The sequence below is a fragment of the Rhinolophus sinicus genome, linkage group LG11, assembly GCF_036562045.2.
Source record: "Rhinolophus sinicus isolate RSC01 linkage group LG11, ASM3656204v1, whole genome shotgun sequence".
In the NCBI taxonomy this organism is placed as follows: Eukaryota; Metazoa; Chordata; class Mammalia; order Chiroptera; family Rhinolophidae; genus Rhinolophus; species Rhinolophus sinicus.
This window is the reverse complement of record NC_133760.1, coordinates 5,068,876-5,085,304: the sequence shown is the minus strand read 5'-3', so window position 1 is coordinate 5,085,304 and position 16,429 is coordinate 5,068,876. Positions and strand designations below refer to the sequence as shown.

At 51.6% G+C, this 16,429-nt stretch overlaps 2 protein-coding genes and 1 long non-coding RNA gene across 10 annotated transcripts in view; 1 reads left to right on the top strand and 2 right to left on the bottom strand.

Moving 5' to 3' along the window:
* Positions 1–172: 172 nt before the first annotated feature.
* Positions 173–7,878, bottom strand: LOC109452597 (uncharacterized). 2 transcript variants are annotated; one of them, XR_012490415.1, is made up of 5 exons: positions 7,572–7,878; positions 6,632–6,764; positions 4,778–5,398; positions 2,117–2,266; positions 173–1,412 (listed from the first exon to the last, which is right to left on the bottom strand). It is a non-coding gene; the product is annotated as an uncharacterized LOC109452597 (long non-coding RNA). The 2 variants fall into 2 exon arrangements; XR_012490416.1 differs by lacking the exon at positions 7,572–7,878 and adding an exon at positions 7,274–7,481.
* LG11H19orf81 (linkage group 11 C19orf81 homolog) lies at positions 5,058–12,956 on the top strand. The gene is made up of 5 exons (XM_074315594.1): positions 5,058–5,574; positions 10,225–10,297; positions 10,399–10,519; positions 11,729–11,868; positions 12,756–12,956. The coding sequence occupies exons 1-5, from the start codon at positions 5,058–5,060 to the stop codon at positions 12,949–12,951; spliced, it is 1,047 nt and encodes a 348-aa protein (XP_074171695.1). The 3' UTR covers positions 12,952–12,956.
* A 105-nt stretch (positions 12,957–13,061) lies between these two features.
* Positions 13,062–16,429, bottom strand: part of SHANK1 (SH3 and multiple ankyrin repeat domains 1) — a 45,233-nt gene continuing 41,865 nt past the window's right edge. For 5 of the 7 annotated variants that reach the window (XM_074315435.1, XM_074315438.1, XM_074315434.1 and 2 more), the window contains one exon: positions 13,062–16,412. In XM_074315435.1, coding sequence (XP_074171536.1) covers positions 15,698–16,412 — 715 coding nt within the window. In that variant the 3' untranslated portion in view covers positions 13,062–15,697. The remainder of the gene's footprint in view (positions 16,413–16,429) is intronic. The other 2 variants (XM_074315439.1, XR_012490388.1) reach the window with 2 other exon arrangements.

Sequence of the window (16,429 nt, the reverse complement as noted above, 5' to 3'; positions counted from 1 at the left end):
CCTCTTCTCTCAGACGGAGAAGCCGGGGACCCCAGTCACCTCTTCTCCCAGGTCCCAGGGTGCCGAGCTCCCACCCACCTCCATGCTCAGATCCAGGAATCCACCCCTTCCCACCCCCTCCTCCTCCGGGACCAGGAGTCTCAGTCCCCCCAGCACCCTTCAAGCAGGACCCGGGACTTCAAGTCCTGCATCTGGTGAGCTTTTAGGGTTGGCAGTGGGAGGAGAAGCAGAGCCTCAGAGCCAGCAGTCAGAGTCTCAGCCCCGTGTGGGGGTGCCAGCAGGAACCTGGGTTTGAATCCTGCCTAAACCGCTCCTGCCTTTGTCATCTTGCACTCTTTACTCTGAGCTCCGGTTTCCTCATCAACAAAATATAGGCAATAAATCTGTTTCCTAAGGGGTGCAGAGGTTTGAAAAAACAGCCAATATAGATAAAGCATTGGCACCAAGTAGGTGCTTAATGAATATTTATTAAAAGCAGCAAGAAATAGTTACTGGTATATTAATAGCAGTTAATGATACTTGCCACTGACTCTGGGCACTTGGCTTAGTGCTCTGAAAGAGTTTTCTTATTTAGTCTTCACTTTGGCCCTAGGAGATGGGTACAATTATGTTATCCCCATTTCACAGAGGAGACAACTGAGGCCCATGGAATTAAATCCCTTGGAGAACGTCCAGAGCTACATTGTCAAAGACGTATGTACACAGGTCCAGGCACCCCAAAGCCCACTTTCACAGCCCCGACCCTCACACCTAGCTGGGGCCTGCCAAGGGTTCACAGGCAGTTTCCGTCTACAGGGAGAGCTACACAGAAGGAAGTACGCCATAATGCACATATTCACAGGTATTTGCACAGATGGAAATACCAGATTCCATGTGACATGTTCCTAGAGACACTCAGATTCTGAGGCTGCCCAAGCATCGAGAGGCAGCTCTCATGCTCTGGTCGATGTGTGTGACTTTGGGGGCAAAGCACTGAAGTTCAAATCTCAGCTCTGCTCTGTCGTTGCTGTGTGACCTTGGGTGAATTACTTATATTCTCAATGCTTCAGTTTCCCTATTTGTAAACGAGTATAATTTTTTAAAAACCCAGATTCTCTGTCATTAAGGTATTTTGAGGACTAAATTCATATGAGGTGATAAATGGTTAGTATTTAGTAGTATTGTCTTAATTAGCAATTACATGCATCTGCTTCTGTACTCTTTAACTGCATTTTACAAGTGAGAAAATTGAGGCTCAGAGAGGGGAAGTACTCTGCCCAAGGTCACACAGCTGGGAAGTGTCAGAGCTGAGATTCAAAGCCATATGGGTCTGAATCTAGAGCCCTTGCATTCATCCACTACCTTGTTTGCATCCAGGAAGTTTGAGGACCTTGCCTCTCATAGCCACCGGGAGTGTAGAATAGCACAGAGCCCTGGACAGGGAACCAGGAGACAGAGAGAGTTTTCTGTATTCATTCAATTCAATCCATGCAGCCATTTGATAGATACTTACTGAATATCTACTGTGTGCCAGGCACTGTTCTAGGCATCAGGGATGCAGTTGGGAACAAAGCAGACAAAAATCCCAGCCTTGGGACAGGGGACATGACGGAAAGCCCAGGGTCCTGTGTGTGTGAGAAGGAGGTCACTGAGCAAATGATGTTTATACTGAGCTCAGAAGGGTGAGTAGGCATGAGGCGGGTGAAGATGGGGTGGTAAGGGGAACTGCTCCAGGGAGAAGAAACAGCCTGTGCAAGGGTTGGGGCAGGAGGAGATTTGGCTCATTGAGGGCACCGCCGAGCACATAAGCTTCATGGAGGCAGCACTTCGTTTTGTTTATCTGGCACTCAATAAATATTCATTGGTTGAATGAATAAACAAGTAGATGGGTAAATGGATGGATGGATGGATGGATGGATGGATGGATGGATGGATGGATGGATTGGTGAGTGGATGGATGGATGGATGGGTGGATGGACGGATGGATGGACTGATGGATGAAAGAGTGGATGGATGGACTGATGGATGGATGAATGGATGGATAGATGAGGGAATGGATGAGTTTGCACAAATACCTACTGATTTGCACACAAATATGCCTGGAAGTAAATGCACACGTGTGTAAAGACAAATTTACCTCTTCTGGCGCTCCCCCTGGAGAGAACAAATACTGAGAAGAGTGGTAGGCCAAGCTGGCCAGGGTCTGTGTGGATGAGGCTGTAGGGAGGGAAACCCTTTGACCAGGGATATATGCAGCCCCAGCCCCACTGCAGCACTGCCATGATTTCTAGAATAGGAAGAAAATGCTGATAAAGGAATTTGTGTCTGAAGCTGTGTGCCAGGCGAGGGAGTGGGACAGATATGGCCTGAAGGAGATGGGGTGAGTGGCAGAGGGAGGCCAGTGCAGCTAAGGCAGAGAGACAGGGAAGGAGACAGAGAGATAAATAGAGAGACACAGAGAAACAGATAGAGAAATAGAGCAATGGAGACAAAGACACACAGAGAGGGAGGGGGCGGGAGGGAGTGAGGGAGGAAGAGAAAGAGAGAGAGAGAGAGAGAGAGAGAGAGAGAGAGAGAGACACAGAATGAGAGACTGATACAGAAAGACATAGATATACTGTTTCTCCAAAAATAAGACCTAGCTGGACTATCAGCTCTAGTGCGTCTTTTGGAGCAAAAATTAATACAAGACCCAGTATTTACTATATTATATTATATTATATTATACTATATTATATTATACCCGGTCTTATATTATATTATACAAGACGAGGTCTTACAGTATATTAAAATAAGACCGGGTTCCAGAGACAGACAGAGAGAGGAAGAAAAATAAAGATATAGAGAGAAATGGAGACACAGAGATGGGAATATAGTGACCCTGACTTTCGAAGGAAGGAGAGAAAGAGAGAGACCTCCAAGGAGGGAAGAAAGAGGAAGCTCCAGAAGGGGCAACTAAAGCTAGGCTCAGAAAGGGGAAGACATTTGCCCAAGGTTGCACAGCCTGGATATGGCATTCAATACTGCTCTGTTGAACTCCAGAGTCCATGTTCTCTTCTTCACCCTGTGTTGCTTTGGGAGGACCAAGAGGGAGAGGGCAGATGGGGTTGAGGCTGTTAAGTGTGGTCTATAGCAATAGAGAGAAATAGTCACTTGTTTATTCACTCAGCATACACGTCCTGCACTTCCATGAGTGAGGTGATGCCAGATTCCCAGAGATGAGTTAGGAGCTGCTGGTCTGGCAAGGGAGGTAGACACAGGTTCAAATCCCTGAATAAGACAGATGAAGTGGACAGTGTTCAGAGGTCTGGAAAAGGAGCAGATAAAGAATGTGCAGAGGAAGGAGACATAAAACACAACTGGGAGGAGTTGGAGTCAAAGACGTCTTCCTGGAGGAGGGGGCATTTGAGTTTCTTAATAAAGGATGGTGGCATTTGGCCATCAGGAAAAGGGGAGTCTGGAAAGGCATTCCAGGCAGAAGGCATAGCATGTGGGGAATGGAGACAAGAATGGGCTTGGAGGGATTCGTTAAATAAAATAATTATTATAATAAAAGGTGACTGGAGAATGTTTGAAGGGGTGAGGTGAGAGAGGAGGGTGGGACCAGATCATGAGGATCACAAACGCCTGGCTGAGGGGATGAAATGTTGTCAGAGGTTCTGGGGAGCCATGGGAAAGCTGTGAGCAGGGGAGGGGCAGTGGCAGCTCTGGGTGCAGCAAGACCCCTCTGGAACCCTGTGGGAAAAGGAATGAGGCCAGGGTGAGGGCCCTGGCAGGAGAGAATGAAGCCTGAGTGGTGTCCTGAATGGGAATGAAGAGGAGAGGAAGCAGCAAGTCAGGAGCCAGAAGCGATGGAGCCTGAAGTCTGATGGGCTCTGGGGGATAGGTGCCTGGTCATGGGGATGAAAGATGTCCCCTTTCCCATAGGGATGGACTTGGCAACTGGAAATGGAGGACAGCCTGATGGGAGACAAAGAAACATGAGGATGTGTTGGCCACAGAGGAACTGAGTCTGGAAATGAATCTATTTAAGTCTGGACTGTTTTCATTGCCAATGACAGAAACTCAAATGACCTAAACATAAGGGAAAATTAATTGCGTGGATAAGGGCTTTAGGCATGAGGGAATTGAACCGGTAACCTTGTCGTTGAAAGCTCACGCTCTAACCAACTGAGCCATCCAGCCACCCCTCTGGAAGCTCAGCGGCAGCTCGTTGTCTTCAATCTAGTTGTAGAGGGCGCAGCTCACTGGTCCATGTGGGAATCGCACTGGCAACCCTGTCGTTCAGAGCTCTTGCCCTAACCAACTGAGCCAGCTGGCCACCCCTCTTTGGTTGATTTTTGAGCTCACCCCTGAAAAAAATCACTCAGAAAATCAAGGTTCCCTAGGAAGCAGGAAATTGATGCTTATCAAGCAAGAGTAATGGACAGTCAAGATAGAGACCATCTGGAAGTGGACAGAAGAAGACTAGAGATACAGGTGCAGAGGCAGACTGGGAGGGCAGACAAAGTAACTGAGAAAGCCCAGCCTCCTCTTCCACTGTTCTGTAGACACAAAGAAAGGGAGGCCTAATGGGCACTCATGGGGCTAGACCACTTCACTCCTGCACTTGGGGCCCAGGAGGCCCCAGACCCTTCCCCTGCAGACCCAGGAATTCAGGACCCCAGCCCCCTCCCCTCAGATCCTGGAGTCTGAGCCCCCCAGCCCCTCCCCCTCCCTCTGGAGGTACCACGGCAACCAGGCCCTCTGCCCACCTTTCCCTCCCCCATACAGAATCCAGTTTCTGTTTGAATCTCACCTGTGTCTAACCAGTTCCTCGTGAGACAGGGATGAGCAGAGGGCAAGTGGGAATAGAAAGGGGATGACAGAGGGGAGGAGAGCCAAGGAGCGGGGCAGAGGCAGCGCTGAGAAAAGAGAGATGGGGAGAGATGGAAAAAGGAGACTGGGGAGAGATGGGAAGAGAGGTGGGGAGACAGAGAGAGGGTGATAGGGTCAGACAGAGGCAGACAACTAAAGAGAGGGAGCGACAGGGGGCTGGGGAGATGTTGGGGAAACTGATATAGGAGGAGACTGGGGAGATGGAACAAGGGAGGGGGAGAGAAGTGGAGAGAAAAGGAACAGAGAAATCAAGGAAACGTGTTAGAGAGAGATGGGGAGAGAGATTAGGAGAAATCAGGGGAACCCAAGGGGGAGAGAGGGAGAGGGGAAGGGGGGCAGAGACATGGAAAGAGAATGCGAAAGAGAGAGGGAGAGAGAGGGTTGGGGGAAGAGACTCAAGGAGACAGGGAGAGGTAGAGGAAGACACAGGAAAGTGCGAAAGAAGGAACTGGGGCACACAGAGACTCCCAGAGGTTAGGGGAACCAGGATCTCAAGGTGGTCTTCTCAACCTTCCAGTTCTTCCATATTTGTTCCCTGGGGCTTCAAAGAAAAGGAGGAGACAGCAGCAGGGAGAAGGAGCTGGGGTGGGTGGCCTAGTCAGAGCTCTTCTCTCCACTCTCCTGAGACATCCCCCACCCACCTTCCCAGGATGCAGCAAGAGGTGGAGACCCTGTGCTCCTCTACCTTGGGCACACCCAGCATGCACAGGGAGGCAGGTATGAGCCTTGTCTGTGTGTTTGTGTAGGGCGGGGGAAGGGTTTTTTTCATGCATTGCGTCATAGTCCTGACCTGCAGTGTGCTCTTAAGCAAGTCACTGGCCTTCCAAAAAGAGAGCCACCACCCACTCCAGACTCAGGTCGACCAGATTCCTGGGCAGTACCCTTTGAAACTCACTACATTTCCAGTGAGCCTCTGCAGTTCCCTGGCCAATGCTCTGGACCCAGAACTACATTTCCCATGAACCTCTGGGGTCTCAACTACTCTTCTGAGGCCATTATTTCCCCTAGACGCCCCACCCTGGTCCCTCACCCTCTTCTTGACTGCCACTCTTAGCTCAGCGTCTTCCCCCAAAGCCACTCTTCCTCCCTGCTTCCCATCTTCTAATGGCTCCACCACCAACCCCGTCACTGGGTTACACCCCATGTGCTGCTTTCCCCATTCGCTCCCACAGCCATCAGTCCCTAACCCCATCTTCCTACCCACTTTTTCTGCCTCTCCATCCCCACAGCCCCAGCACAGTTCTTGTCCTCTTCCATATGGACCCTTTCTCCACATAACTCCCCGGTCTCCAGTTTCTCCCCTCCACCCATTCCCCACATGGCTCCAGAGGGTTCATTCTGACACCCATCGCTGACTCTGTCTCTCCCCTCCTCACAGCTTCCTTCCTACTTCATCACTTCCAGGATAGAGTCCCAGCCCCTCAGCCTGGTGTTCAAGGCCTTGTGTGGCGTGACAACAGCTGACAACTTCAGGCTCATGTTCCAGGGCTCCCTACCTGCACTCTACTTTAGCACAGTCCATTCATTCATTCGTTCATTCATTCAATATATGTTGAGTAATATCTCTGTAAGGATACATTTGGCTAGCAGGTAATAGAAAACTAGACTTGTGTAAAGAATAGGAAAGTCATTTTCCACCCCAAAAGGAGCCCACAGGTGGGGTGGGATTTGGGTTTGGTTGAGCCAGCAGTTTAATGATGTCATTAAGAACCCAGTCTCTATTTCCTTGCTTTTTGGTCTGGGATATATTCTCTTTTCACACCAGCTTTCTTACCTCATGGTCATATGTTGGCTGCCATAGTTCCAGGTATCACTTCCAAGGGTCTTCATCTTAAGAACTCCCAAATGATCTTTCCTCACATTTCACTGGCCACCACTAAGTCACCTGCTCACTCTTATTTTAATTGCTGGGAAAAGGAATTAAATTGATTATTTTAGTCAGTGGTCCTCATTCTGGCTACACATCAGGTGGGAGGATTTTTTAAGATTTATATCTAATCCCACCTCAGATCCAATTTAACCTGAATCTCTAGGTCTGGGATTCTACCATCTATATTTTTCTAATGTTTGCCAGGTAATTATGATGAATAGTAAGGGTTGGAAGGCACTGGTTTAAACTGGAGGGGATGTTCCTGACGGAACTGGAGATTGGTAAGCCTCCTCTGAGCCACATGGATGAGGAATGGACCCCCATCAAATGGAGGAAAAACGATGGGAATGGCTCAAGATGTCTCCTTCCTAGGTGTCCGCTGTAAGAACCTACTGTGTACCAGGTGCTATGCTAGGCATAGCAAATGTCCTGGTGGCAAAACACACACTGTTTCTCTGCCCTTAGTTTTCTTTTAGTGTCTTTGAAGGCCTCTATCTTTTGGAAACCCCACCCCACACCACCTTTAATCTAGACTGAGGCACCCACCTGATCAACATAATTTGTGTCTAGCTCCAGAAAAGTTGAGTGGAATTGAGTTGACCAGTTGGCCGGTTTTGTAGATCAATATTTTGTTCACTTTCAGTTTTGCTGCTTTCTTTGTGGTATTTTGGAACTAATACCATTTTTAGCTTATCAGGTTGCAAACTTTGGCATAGGCTATTAGGAAGTCCATGAGTCCCAAATACTTCACCTGTAGAGCCTAATGAACGGAATGACGCAGCCGGTTCTCATGCAGGGAGGGCAGACATAAGACACACCATCTCACAAATAATTAATAACTTACAATGGCCATAAGTGCTCCTTAGTCTTGAGGCCGAAGAGAATTCTGGGACGTTTCTGCAGATGGCCATATTCTCTTTTGCTGAAAGACAAAGGTCCTGAGGCAGGAGGGAGCATGGAGAGTTCCAGTCACAGAAGGACAGTTTCCAGAATGCAGCAAATCAGGACCACAACGATGCCTGAACAGACTTAAGACATCAGCAGGGTCTGATCATGTGTGGGCTTGTGAGCCACAGGGAGAACTTTGGGCTTAATTTATCCCAATGATAATGAGATGTCTTCAGAGGTTTTTGAGGAAGAGGAAGATGTGATCAGATTCTTATTTCCAAATGCTATTCTGATGGGGTGATGAGAGAGAGAGAGAGAGAGAGAGAGAGAGAGAGAGAGAGAGAGAACTTAAGAGGAGTTAGGAGGCTGTTGTTCAGACAAGAGTGAGGTGAGAGGCAACAGACTGGGGAGATTGAGAACAGGCTCTGGATCCAGACACCTAGACTTTCATCCTGATTCCATCACTTTGGACTGTGTGACGTTGGGCAAGTCACTTAATCTTTCTGTGCTTCTGTTTCATTATTTGTTAAACTACACTATCTCAGAAAGGTGTTATGAGGATGCACTGGAAAGCACTTTTAAAAGTGCTTGGCTTTTAAAAAGGGACTGTAAACATGTAGTTATTATTGTTGTTAAGTGGACAGAGTTGAGAACTAGATCATTGTGTTGGAAGAATGGAGGGGAGGCCAGTATGGCTGGAGGAAAATGATCAGAGAGGTCAACAGGGGTGAGCACATGCAGGGTAGGTGCTTCTCAAAGGGTATCTTGTTAAAATGCAGATTCTGATCTAGTAGATCTCGGGTGGGACCCTGAAATGTTGTGTTTCAAACAAGGGGACTTGGTCCTGAAGGTAAAGGAAGTTTCTGATGGTTTGTAAGCATGGGGTGCTGAGATGAAAAGATTACCCCAGCTGCCCTGCAGGAACATATGGGAGGTGGGAGGACAGGGACAAGAGAGGGGGGCTTACTATGTTACAAGCTAAGCTATGTTGATTCCCTGAAGTCACAGACCACCAGGAGCATAGCTGTGACATAGCTGTGTGCTGGTAACAGCCTGTACCTGCTCACAAGAGCCCATGAGTTTAACTGGTTGTTAAAACTGTGGGTAGCGTGCAATTGGTCATGGTGGGGGTATTGATACCATGAAAACTGGCAAATGCTGCAATCTGTGTGTGTGTGCAAGCACGTACATGCACAGGGTGGGGGAGAGAGAGAGAGAGAAACACACTACTGGGTTTATTGACTTGTAATGAGGGAGACCGTAATTAACACCTGCAAAGTCTGAGTGAAAGGGTGTCAGAACTTTTTATAGGAACTGGGCTGTGTTAGGTGACTTTGGGAGGACTCAGGTAAGTGGGGCTTTGCTCTGGATCAGGTGCCGGCAGGAAGTGGAGGCAACCTCTGAGCAGGAAGAATGAATGGAGCTAATGCTATGATTGGAAAAGAATCAGCTCTCAGCCAAGATGGGGATGTTTGGTCATTCTATGATTTGGGCAATGTTCACAGTTTGCTGTATTGAGACATGATTCCAGAGTAATCTTATTTTTACCTTGGTTCATCATGATCCACAGTGTGGCCTTGGCTGATGCTGGTGTCCCGTGAAATTGTTTATGTCAACAGGAGAGCACCAGCGCCTGGTTAGGAGGGCCAGGCCAGCTCCTGGCTGTCAGGGGTCAGGGGCTGCTTTGTTCAGGGGCTGTAACAAAGAGATCCCCAAACACAATGGCATTAAGAAGACAGTTTATTTCTTATGTAATGGGAGACAGGTGGTCTAGGTCAGTGGGAGATCTCAGCCCCTGAGATCTCAGGGACCCAGGTTCTCTCTGTATTGTGGCTCTGTTACCTCTAGTATGGTTGAAGCTGGCTTATTGCCACATCCACATTATGGTCTAAGGGAAGGGACAACAAGTCTAAGACAAACAATCTCTTTTAAGCAAATTACTCCAAAGATGCATCTCCACTCCCACTAACACAGTGGGTGAGAACTTGGTCATGGGGCCACACCTAGCTGCAAGGGAGGCTGGGAACTGTTGTCTCTAGCTGGGTGGCCAAGTGCAGCTAAAACTTTATGATTGCAGAGGAAGGGGAAGATGGATTATGTGGGACAACTAGGAGCTGGCCATAAAAGACCAGTTAGCCAGTGGAGGGGTTGTCTAGAAGGGCCTAGATCTGAGAGCTGTTATCAGTCAAGTTCTAATCAGGAAGCTGATTCTGAGTGTTGGAAAAACCACACTTGGATTCAAATGCTGCTGCTGGAGCAAACTGGTACTGCTGTGGGGAAGAAGGGAGGCTGGGATGACTGGAATAGGAAGCAAAAAGGGGCAAGTCTTTCTCCTGCCTTGCTGTCTCCCCCTAGTACCACCTTTAGGCAGAGCCTAATAGGAACCTCATAGGAGTTTCAGAACGGAAATGAGGTTGGTAGAGTCGTCCTCCTGCTATCACAGAGCCGGGTGTAGAAGGGTGGAATTTGGAGCTCAGAGACAGTAGCTTAATAAACTGGCACAAGATCTATTCTGGGGGTGGCATTGATAGCACTTGGTGATGCCCATTTAAGCAGAATAATGTGTGAGGAGTGCTCAGGGCAGCTGACATTGAGTTCTATGTCCCTAGGAGCCCTCCATATGGACCTCAAGACCCCAGAGGAGACACAGGCTTGGAGCCTGGGCAGGTCCACCAAATCCTCGTGAGTGACCCTGGCGCCATAACTTCTGACCTCAGCTCTCTGGAAGGCGATGGCAGTGACCTCCGACCTCAGAGGTCCCTGCCCGATCGCTCTCTCCCCAGGAAGCAGCACCTGCGCCAGGTTGTTGCAGAATACGAGGCACTGGACCGAGAGCTCCCATGCATCAGGAAGTTCCCCACGCCGCCCACTGCCCAGCCCCTCTGCCTGTGCGTGGAGACCTCGGTGAGTGGCCCCCAGCCCTTGTGGCATTGGCTGGGGTGGTGGAAAGGGCTCAGGCATAGAGCCAAGCAGACAGACTCTAAATCCAGGCTCTGGGCTTACCAGCTGTAGGCTTGGCACCTGGACAGGTTGCTGAAAATTGACTGTGAATTTGTCAAGGAGTCAATTGTCAAACTTATCACTGCAGATCCCAGAGGGGCAGAGAGAGGGGAAGAACGAGAGGTAGAGAAGGGCAGAGATTGAAAGGGAAAGACTGAGGACAAAGGGAGTCCTGCTAATCCATCTACTATGAAATTCTGTAAAGTTTACAAATATAGCAAAAGCATAAGAAAAAACCCATGTTTTTGATAGATTCAGTGAACTGGTCATTTAATGTATGAATCCATTGGTATTCCCTGCCCTCAGTCAGAGGATGTATTTATTAGAGTCTCACTCATGCAGGAGTTAAATGAGAAGAGGAGACATTAATGGGACGCTTACTGTGTGCCAGGCACATGGCTCAGAGGCTCTCCCTCAGCTGACCTGGGTGACTTTAGCCCAACACAAGGATTGCTGTCCTTGTTTTAAGGACAAATCCCCACCCCATCGCTGCTCTTCTTTATGACTTTGAACATGAGACTTCCCCCCTATCCCATACACACACACAGCCAAGACTTGCCTTCTTGGCGGTGACCAATTTCATGACCTCAGCAATTTTATATGCTATAACAATGGCATATCATCTTTGACATGGTAGTGATTAATATATGTCTCTGAATGTTAAATAGATTGACAAGAAGTCAAAACCCCCTATGACTCTTAGTTTTTGACAAGTAAACGTTCTTTAAAATGCTAATATGACTATAAAAGTAAAAGTGTACCACTTAAATCCTTGAGGAAATCTTCAAGAGCTGCTAAAAACTTGCCATTCTATGCAGGTTGCTGGAAAAGTTTTCAGTGGATTGGTCGAGTTGGCCAAATGGGTGAATCATTCAGCCAACTGTTCGTTGACTTTTGACAAATCAGCTTGTGAGAATTGATTTTTTGGAGAATGACCTTGAATGAGTCAGTAGATGCTTTTCTGCCTGAGACAGGGCCAGGACCCTGTGATCAAAAGTGATCCTTGATCCTCAAATGCCACCACTGAGGTTCTGCAGGTGGGGTTTAGGGTGGGGACTTCTGAATCCGTACTGAACTCGGGTGTCACGATCTGAAGCTCTCTGATTCCCCCAGCCCGAGGAGGACCTAACCCACCTGGAGGTGCTGGAGGCGCTGGAGGCCCAATTGCCCGGGACCATGGACAGCGGCCGCGTCAGCAGCATCCGCTTTGAGAACCTGAATGTCATCTGTGGGACAGCGGGACGCAGGGACCGGTGAGCCCGCGACGGGGGCGGGCCTGGAGCGACCGGGAGGGGCGAGGCGATGGTGGGCGCGGCGAGAGGTCGGGGCTAGGAGTGAGGGCGGTGAGAGAGGGGGTCTAGTGAGCATAGGGGAGGGGGCGGAGTCGGGGCGAAGGAGCTGACTGGGCGGGGCCTGGAAGTTAAGGTAGTGGTGGGGCAAGGAATGGAGAGACCCAAAAAGAGCTTGGTTGATGTTAAGGGCGGGGCGACGGGGATAAGAATGAGGAAGGGGAGGAACCAAGTGTGAGTGCGGTGAGGGTGCAGGCCCAGGTGAGATCCGAGAGAAGGTGGGATCTGGAGTAACAGTACCTAGAGTGACCGAGGAAGTGACAGGGGTGCGTGTGGGGTCGGAGACACCGCAGGCAGCTGAGGGGGCGGAGCCTGGAATTTTCTTATTATGGGGGGGCCCGCAGTAATTGGAGGGCGTGGGGCCTGGAGTGTCTAATTGGGGCCGGGTGCAGGAGGTATCGACAACTGGGGAGAAGCCTCAGAGGCACTCTTAAGGGGCAAGGCTGGACGAAGAAGCGGCGGGGCCTAGAGCTACTGGATGAGGGTCTGGCCCTGGAGCGGCGGTTTGAAGGTTAGAGCCTCGATAGACCCCGATTAGGGGGCAGAACTAGACTGAGAGAGAAGATGGGGCCTAGAATGACCCAGGTGAAGGCCGAAGTACAGGTTGACCTAGGCGAGAAGGCAGGGTTGGGGACGGGTTTAGGCATGGGGTGACAGGTGAGGGACCAGAGTCGGTAAACGAATAGGGACCAGGCAGGGATATTTCGACACTCAAAGGCGGGGCTAGTATTACCGGCGATTCCCCTCCCGTCTCCGCCCCTCTCTCTCCTCTTGGCTCCGCCCCCTTGCAGGTGGCTGATCACGGTCACAGACTTCCAGACTCGCTCGCGCCTGCTGCGCTCCGGTATCCGCCTTCGCGGACTCACGCACCCGCTCGTGCGCCACGACGAACTGCTGCTGGGAGATTACCGCCTGCACCTGCGCCGCTCCCTCGTCCGACGGCGCATGCTTGAAGCTCTGGGGGCGGAGCCAACCGAGGAAGACTGACGCGTGAGGGCAGACGCCGGGTGCACTTGCGTACCGCCCAAACTGGCTCGGGCTACCCACCCGGAAATCCGAAGGGGGCGCTGCCTCCCCAGGAAGGAGGCGGGGCCGGCTCGAGGGGGTGGATACTGTGAGTTTAATTATAAAGAATGACCTGGTACAAAAGCCATTTCTCTCTGCAAAATCTTGGTGGGGAGTCAGGGGAGGTGATGGGAGGTAGGGACGAGCCCCCATAATATAATCCCGCCTCCCTAATCTTTCCCCAGTCCCGACAAATGGACGCCTGGGTCCCAATCCCTTAAGGGATGAACTGAGGCCCGCGAGAGGGAAGACCCGGGCGTCCGGGCTTTCAACGCGCGCCGCCCACTGTCTCAGAGAGAACCAGACGTCCTCATCCTCCCCCCTTCTTCCTCCTCCCTGCCCCCCCTTGGAAGACAATTCTCCGGGCTTTTATTTCAGGTTTTTTTCTGGATTTTTTTGTGTTCTAGGTTTTTTTTTTTTTTTTTTGTATTTTCTTTTGTTATTGTTCCTCTTTTTGCTTTGTCTCTCCTCTCCGCCCCACGCTGCCCCCCATCCAGTCCCTTTCCCCTCCCCACCCCAACCTCTCCTCCCCCCTCCCCACCCCCTACACCCTCCCCAACCCCGCGGCACCCATCCAGAATGAACAAGCCCTTGATAGACGGGCGCCGCGCAGGCCCCCCTGCGGACGGGGGGCAGCCGACAAGGGGGAGGGGGCGGGTAGGGGCCCAGCGCGACCTCCGCCCCCCTCCTCGCCACCCCTCCCCCCTCCCATGGCCCTCCCACAAGGTTCCCCGCAGATCCCTGACATGGTGAGGGGAGAGGGCTGCAAGCACCCTCCCCCCATGGACGGAGCCCCCCCTTGGAGGTGGGGGCAGCAGAGGGGGAATGGGTTTGGGGGGAGGAGGGGGAGCTCCCTTCTTTGGCAGCTGAACATGGGGGGACCTGAGGGCGATGCCCTCCCCCCTTTACCCACAGTAGGGGAGGGGGCTTCCCAGGGGAAGGGGTGGCTTAAAATTCCCAAGCCCCAGGAATAAAGGGAGGGGTGAAGCGTGCGGGAAGGAACAGCCATGCCAGAGGGAGGAATTTCTTGGGGAGATGGAAGGGTTGGGGGGGGAGGGAGGGCATCTTCGAGCAAAATGGATGGACAGATGGCCCAGGAAGGACTGGGAAGAGTGAAAGGAGGGAGGATGTGCGAGAGGGCAAAGACTGGAGCAGGAAGAGGAGGAAGCGTGGTGAGCAAGAAGTGAGTGTGCCTCGGGTCTTCTCTTGCCAGAACGAGAAAAGAGCATAAAGACATGAGAACAGGTAGAGAATGGCTGCAAAAAGCTGTTCCTTCACAGGGACAAAAACTAAAGGTGCCAGGGAAAGAAATGCTAATACAGCCCAAGAGTGTGTGAAGTAGGCTGCATGTGCAAAAGGTAGGAGCGAGGTGGTAGTGTTCCCCAAGGGAGCTGGAGAAAGTCACCCAGGAGCTGACAAGAACAAGTAGGGATTCAAGAATGAATGGGCAGCAAAGCCATGGTGTGTAAGAACATTGTTAAGGAAAAGAAAAAAGGCTTCAAGAGAGCAGTGGACGTGCCAGCGAGGAGGTGTGTGCAAGAGTGAGTGTGCAAGAAAGTCCACAAGGGTTAAGGACGGTGATGGACAAAGATTAGGAAATGAAGAGGGCAAAGGAGTGGGAGTCTGGTGAAGAGGAGAGGAATGAGCATTTGAGAAACAGTTCCTGGGAAGCAAGTGTGCAAGCTGTGCCATAAGCAGTGACGGTGCAAGAGGAGGAGAAGGAGGGGCATCAGAGAGTCACTGTGACAGACAGGTGGGTAAAGTAAGAATGTGGGGGTTCAAGAATGAGAGGAGAAAGTGCTTAAAGAAAATGGAGGCACCTCAGGAGAGGTGCACAGGATAGTGAATGTGCAAGGGTTGAACAAAGAGAAGGGTATTCCAGAGAATAAATACGTGTGCACAGAGCCTGTGAGTTGGTGAGGGAAAAGGGTGTCCCAAGTGTGTCTGCAGCAAGGGCCCAGAAATTTTCAGAAGTGAGGTGTGTAAGGGAGGGTGCCAAGGGAAGAGTGTGCAAGCAAGAGTCGGAGAGAACAGGGCATGGAGCGTGAGAAAAGAAATGCAATGTGTGCAAGGGAAACAGAGCTGAGAGGGCTGGCAAGCTGGAGCGAAGGTGGAGTGTGCAAGACAGCGAGAGGGCAAATTTGTGCAAAATTGTAGCCCAGGGAGGGGAGAGGCAAGCAGGCGTGCAAAGGAGCGTGCAAGAGGCTGGGGGCTGCTGTGTGTGCTAGGGAGAGGGGAAGGCAGGAAAAACAGAGGGGCCTGGAGAGGGGGAAAGGGTTGTTAGAGGGGTGGCAGGTGGTGGAATCTGAGGGCACCCCCTTCCCCTGCGGCCTGGGGGCGACCCCCATCCAGTCAGGCTCAGGGCTGGCCCTCTATGGCTCTGTCTGTCTCCTCCCCAGAATCGACCCTTCTCTCCTTCTGCATCCCCTTCTGTGATTTCAATTCCCACCCCCTCCGCTCCACACACAGTCTTGTGTCAGCTGCCCCCTCCAGTGAGGTGCAAATGTCTGGCAGGAATCAGGCCACCTGGTGACCTCCAGCCTTGGGAGATGATGGCAGGGTGCAGTTTTAGCAGAGTCCCTGGCCCCGGGAGAGAATGACGGTCAGAGGTCAAGAGGCCAGTGCGCTCAAGGGTTCTGTGGACGGGCTGGTCCGTCCAAGCCAGCCATCACCTCTCCAAGAAAACCTTGAGAGCCCGGTCGATGTTCATGCGGTGGCCCACCCTGGTCACGCCCAGGTCCACGTAATCCTCCTTGGTCAAGGCGGGCAGGTGGGAGCCATCAATCTCGTGGTCCAGGAAGCGGGCTCGGTGCTCAGCCAAGCCCAGCCACTCAAGCCAATCAGCCACGTCGAACTTGGTCCAGAACCCCAGAGGTTTAGCGCCGAACGGCTTGTCCGGGGGCAGCGAAAGCAGGCGGGTTGGTGAGAGGGAGCGGGAAGCCCCTGACAAGGCACCACCAAGCCCCCCGGACATCCCTGGGTGCGGTGGCACAAAGACTGGGGCAAAGGGGTCAGCCGAGCCTCCTGCCCCTCCAGTGGGGGAGCTGCGGATGTCAAAAAGGCCCGGATAGAGGGGTCCAGAAGGCAGGATGGGCAGGGAGGAAGGCCGGGGTGCAGGGCTGACCTTATGCTCCGAGGCGGGCAGCAGCGAGGGGCTGGGCGCCCGGCGGAGCAGAGGGGGCCGCATCTCAAACTCCACACTCTGGAGGTGACGGGTGGACGTGGAAGAGGAGGCTGAGGGTGAGGTGGCCCCTGGGGCCGCAGCAGCTGAAGGGGGGACCCCGGTTCCTGTGGGGAGTGGCGGCAGAGGTGTTTTAGGCCAGTTCTGAAACAGGCTGCTGACGGGTTTGGAGAGGAGCGAGGACTGGGAATCATCCGAGAGTCTGGAATGTGACAAGTG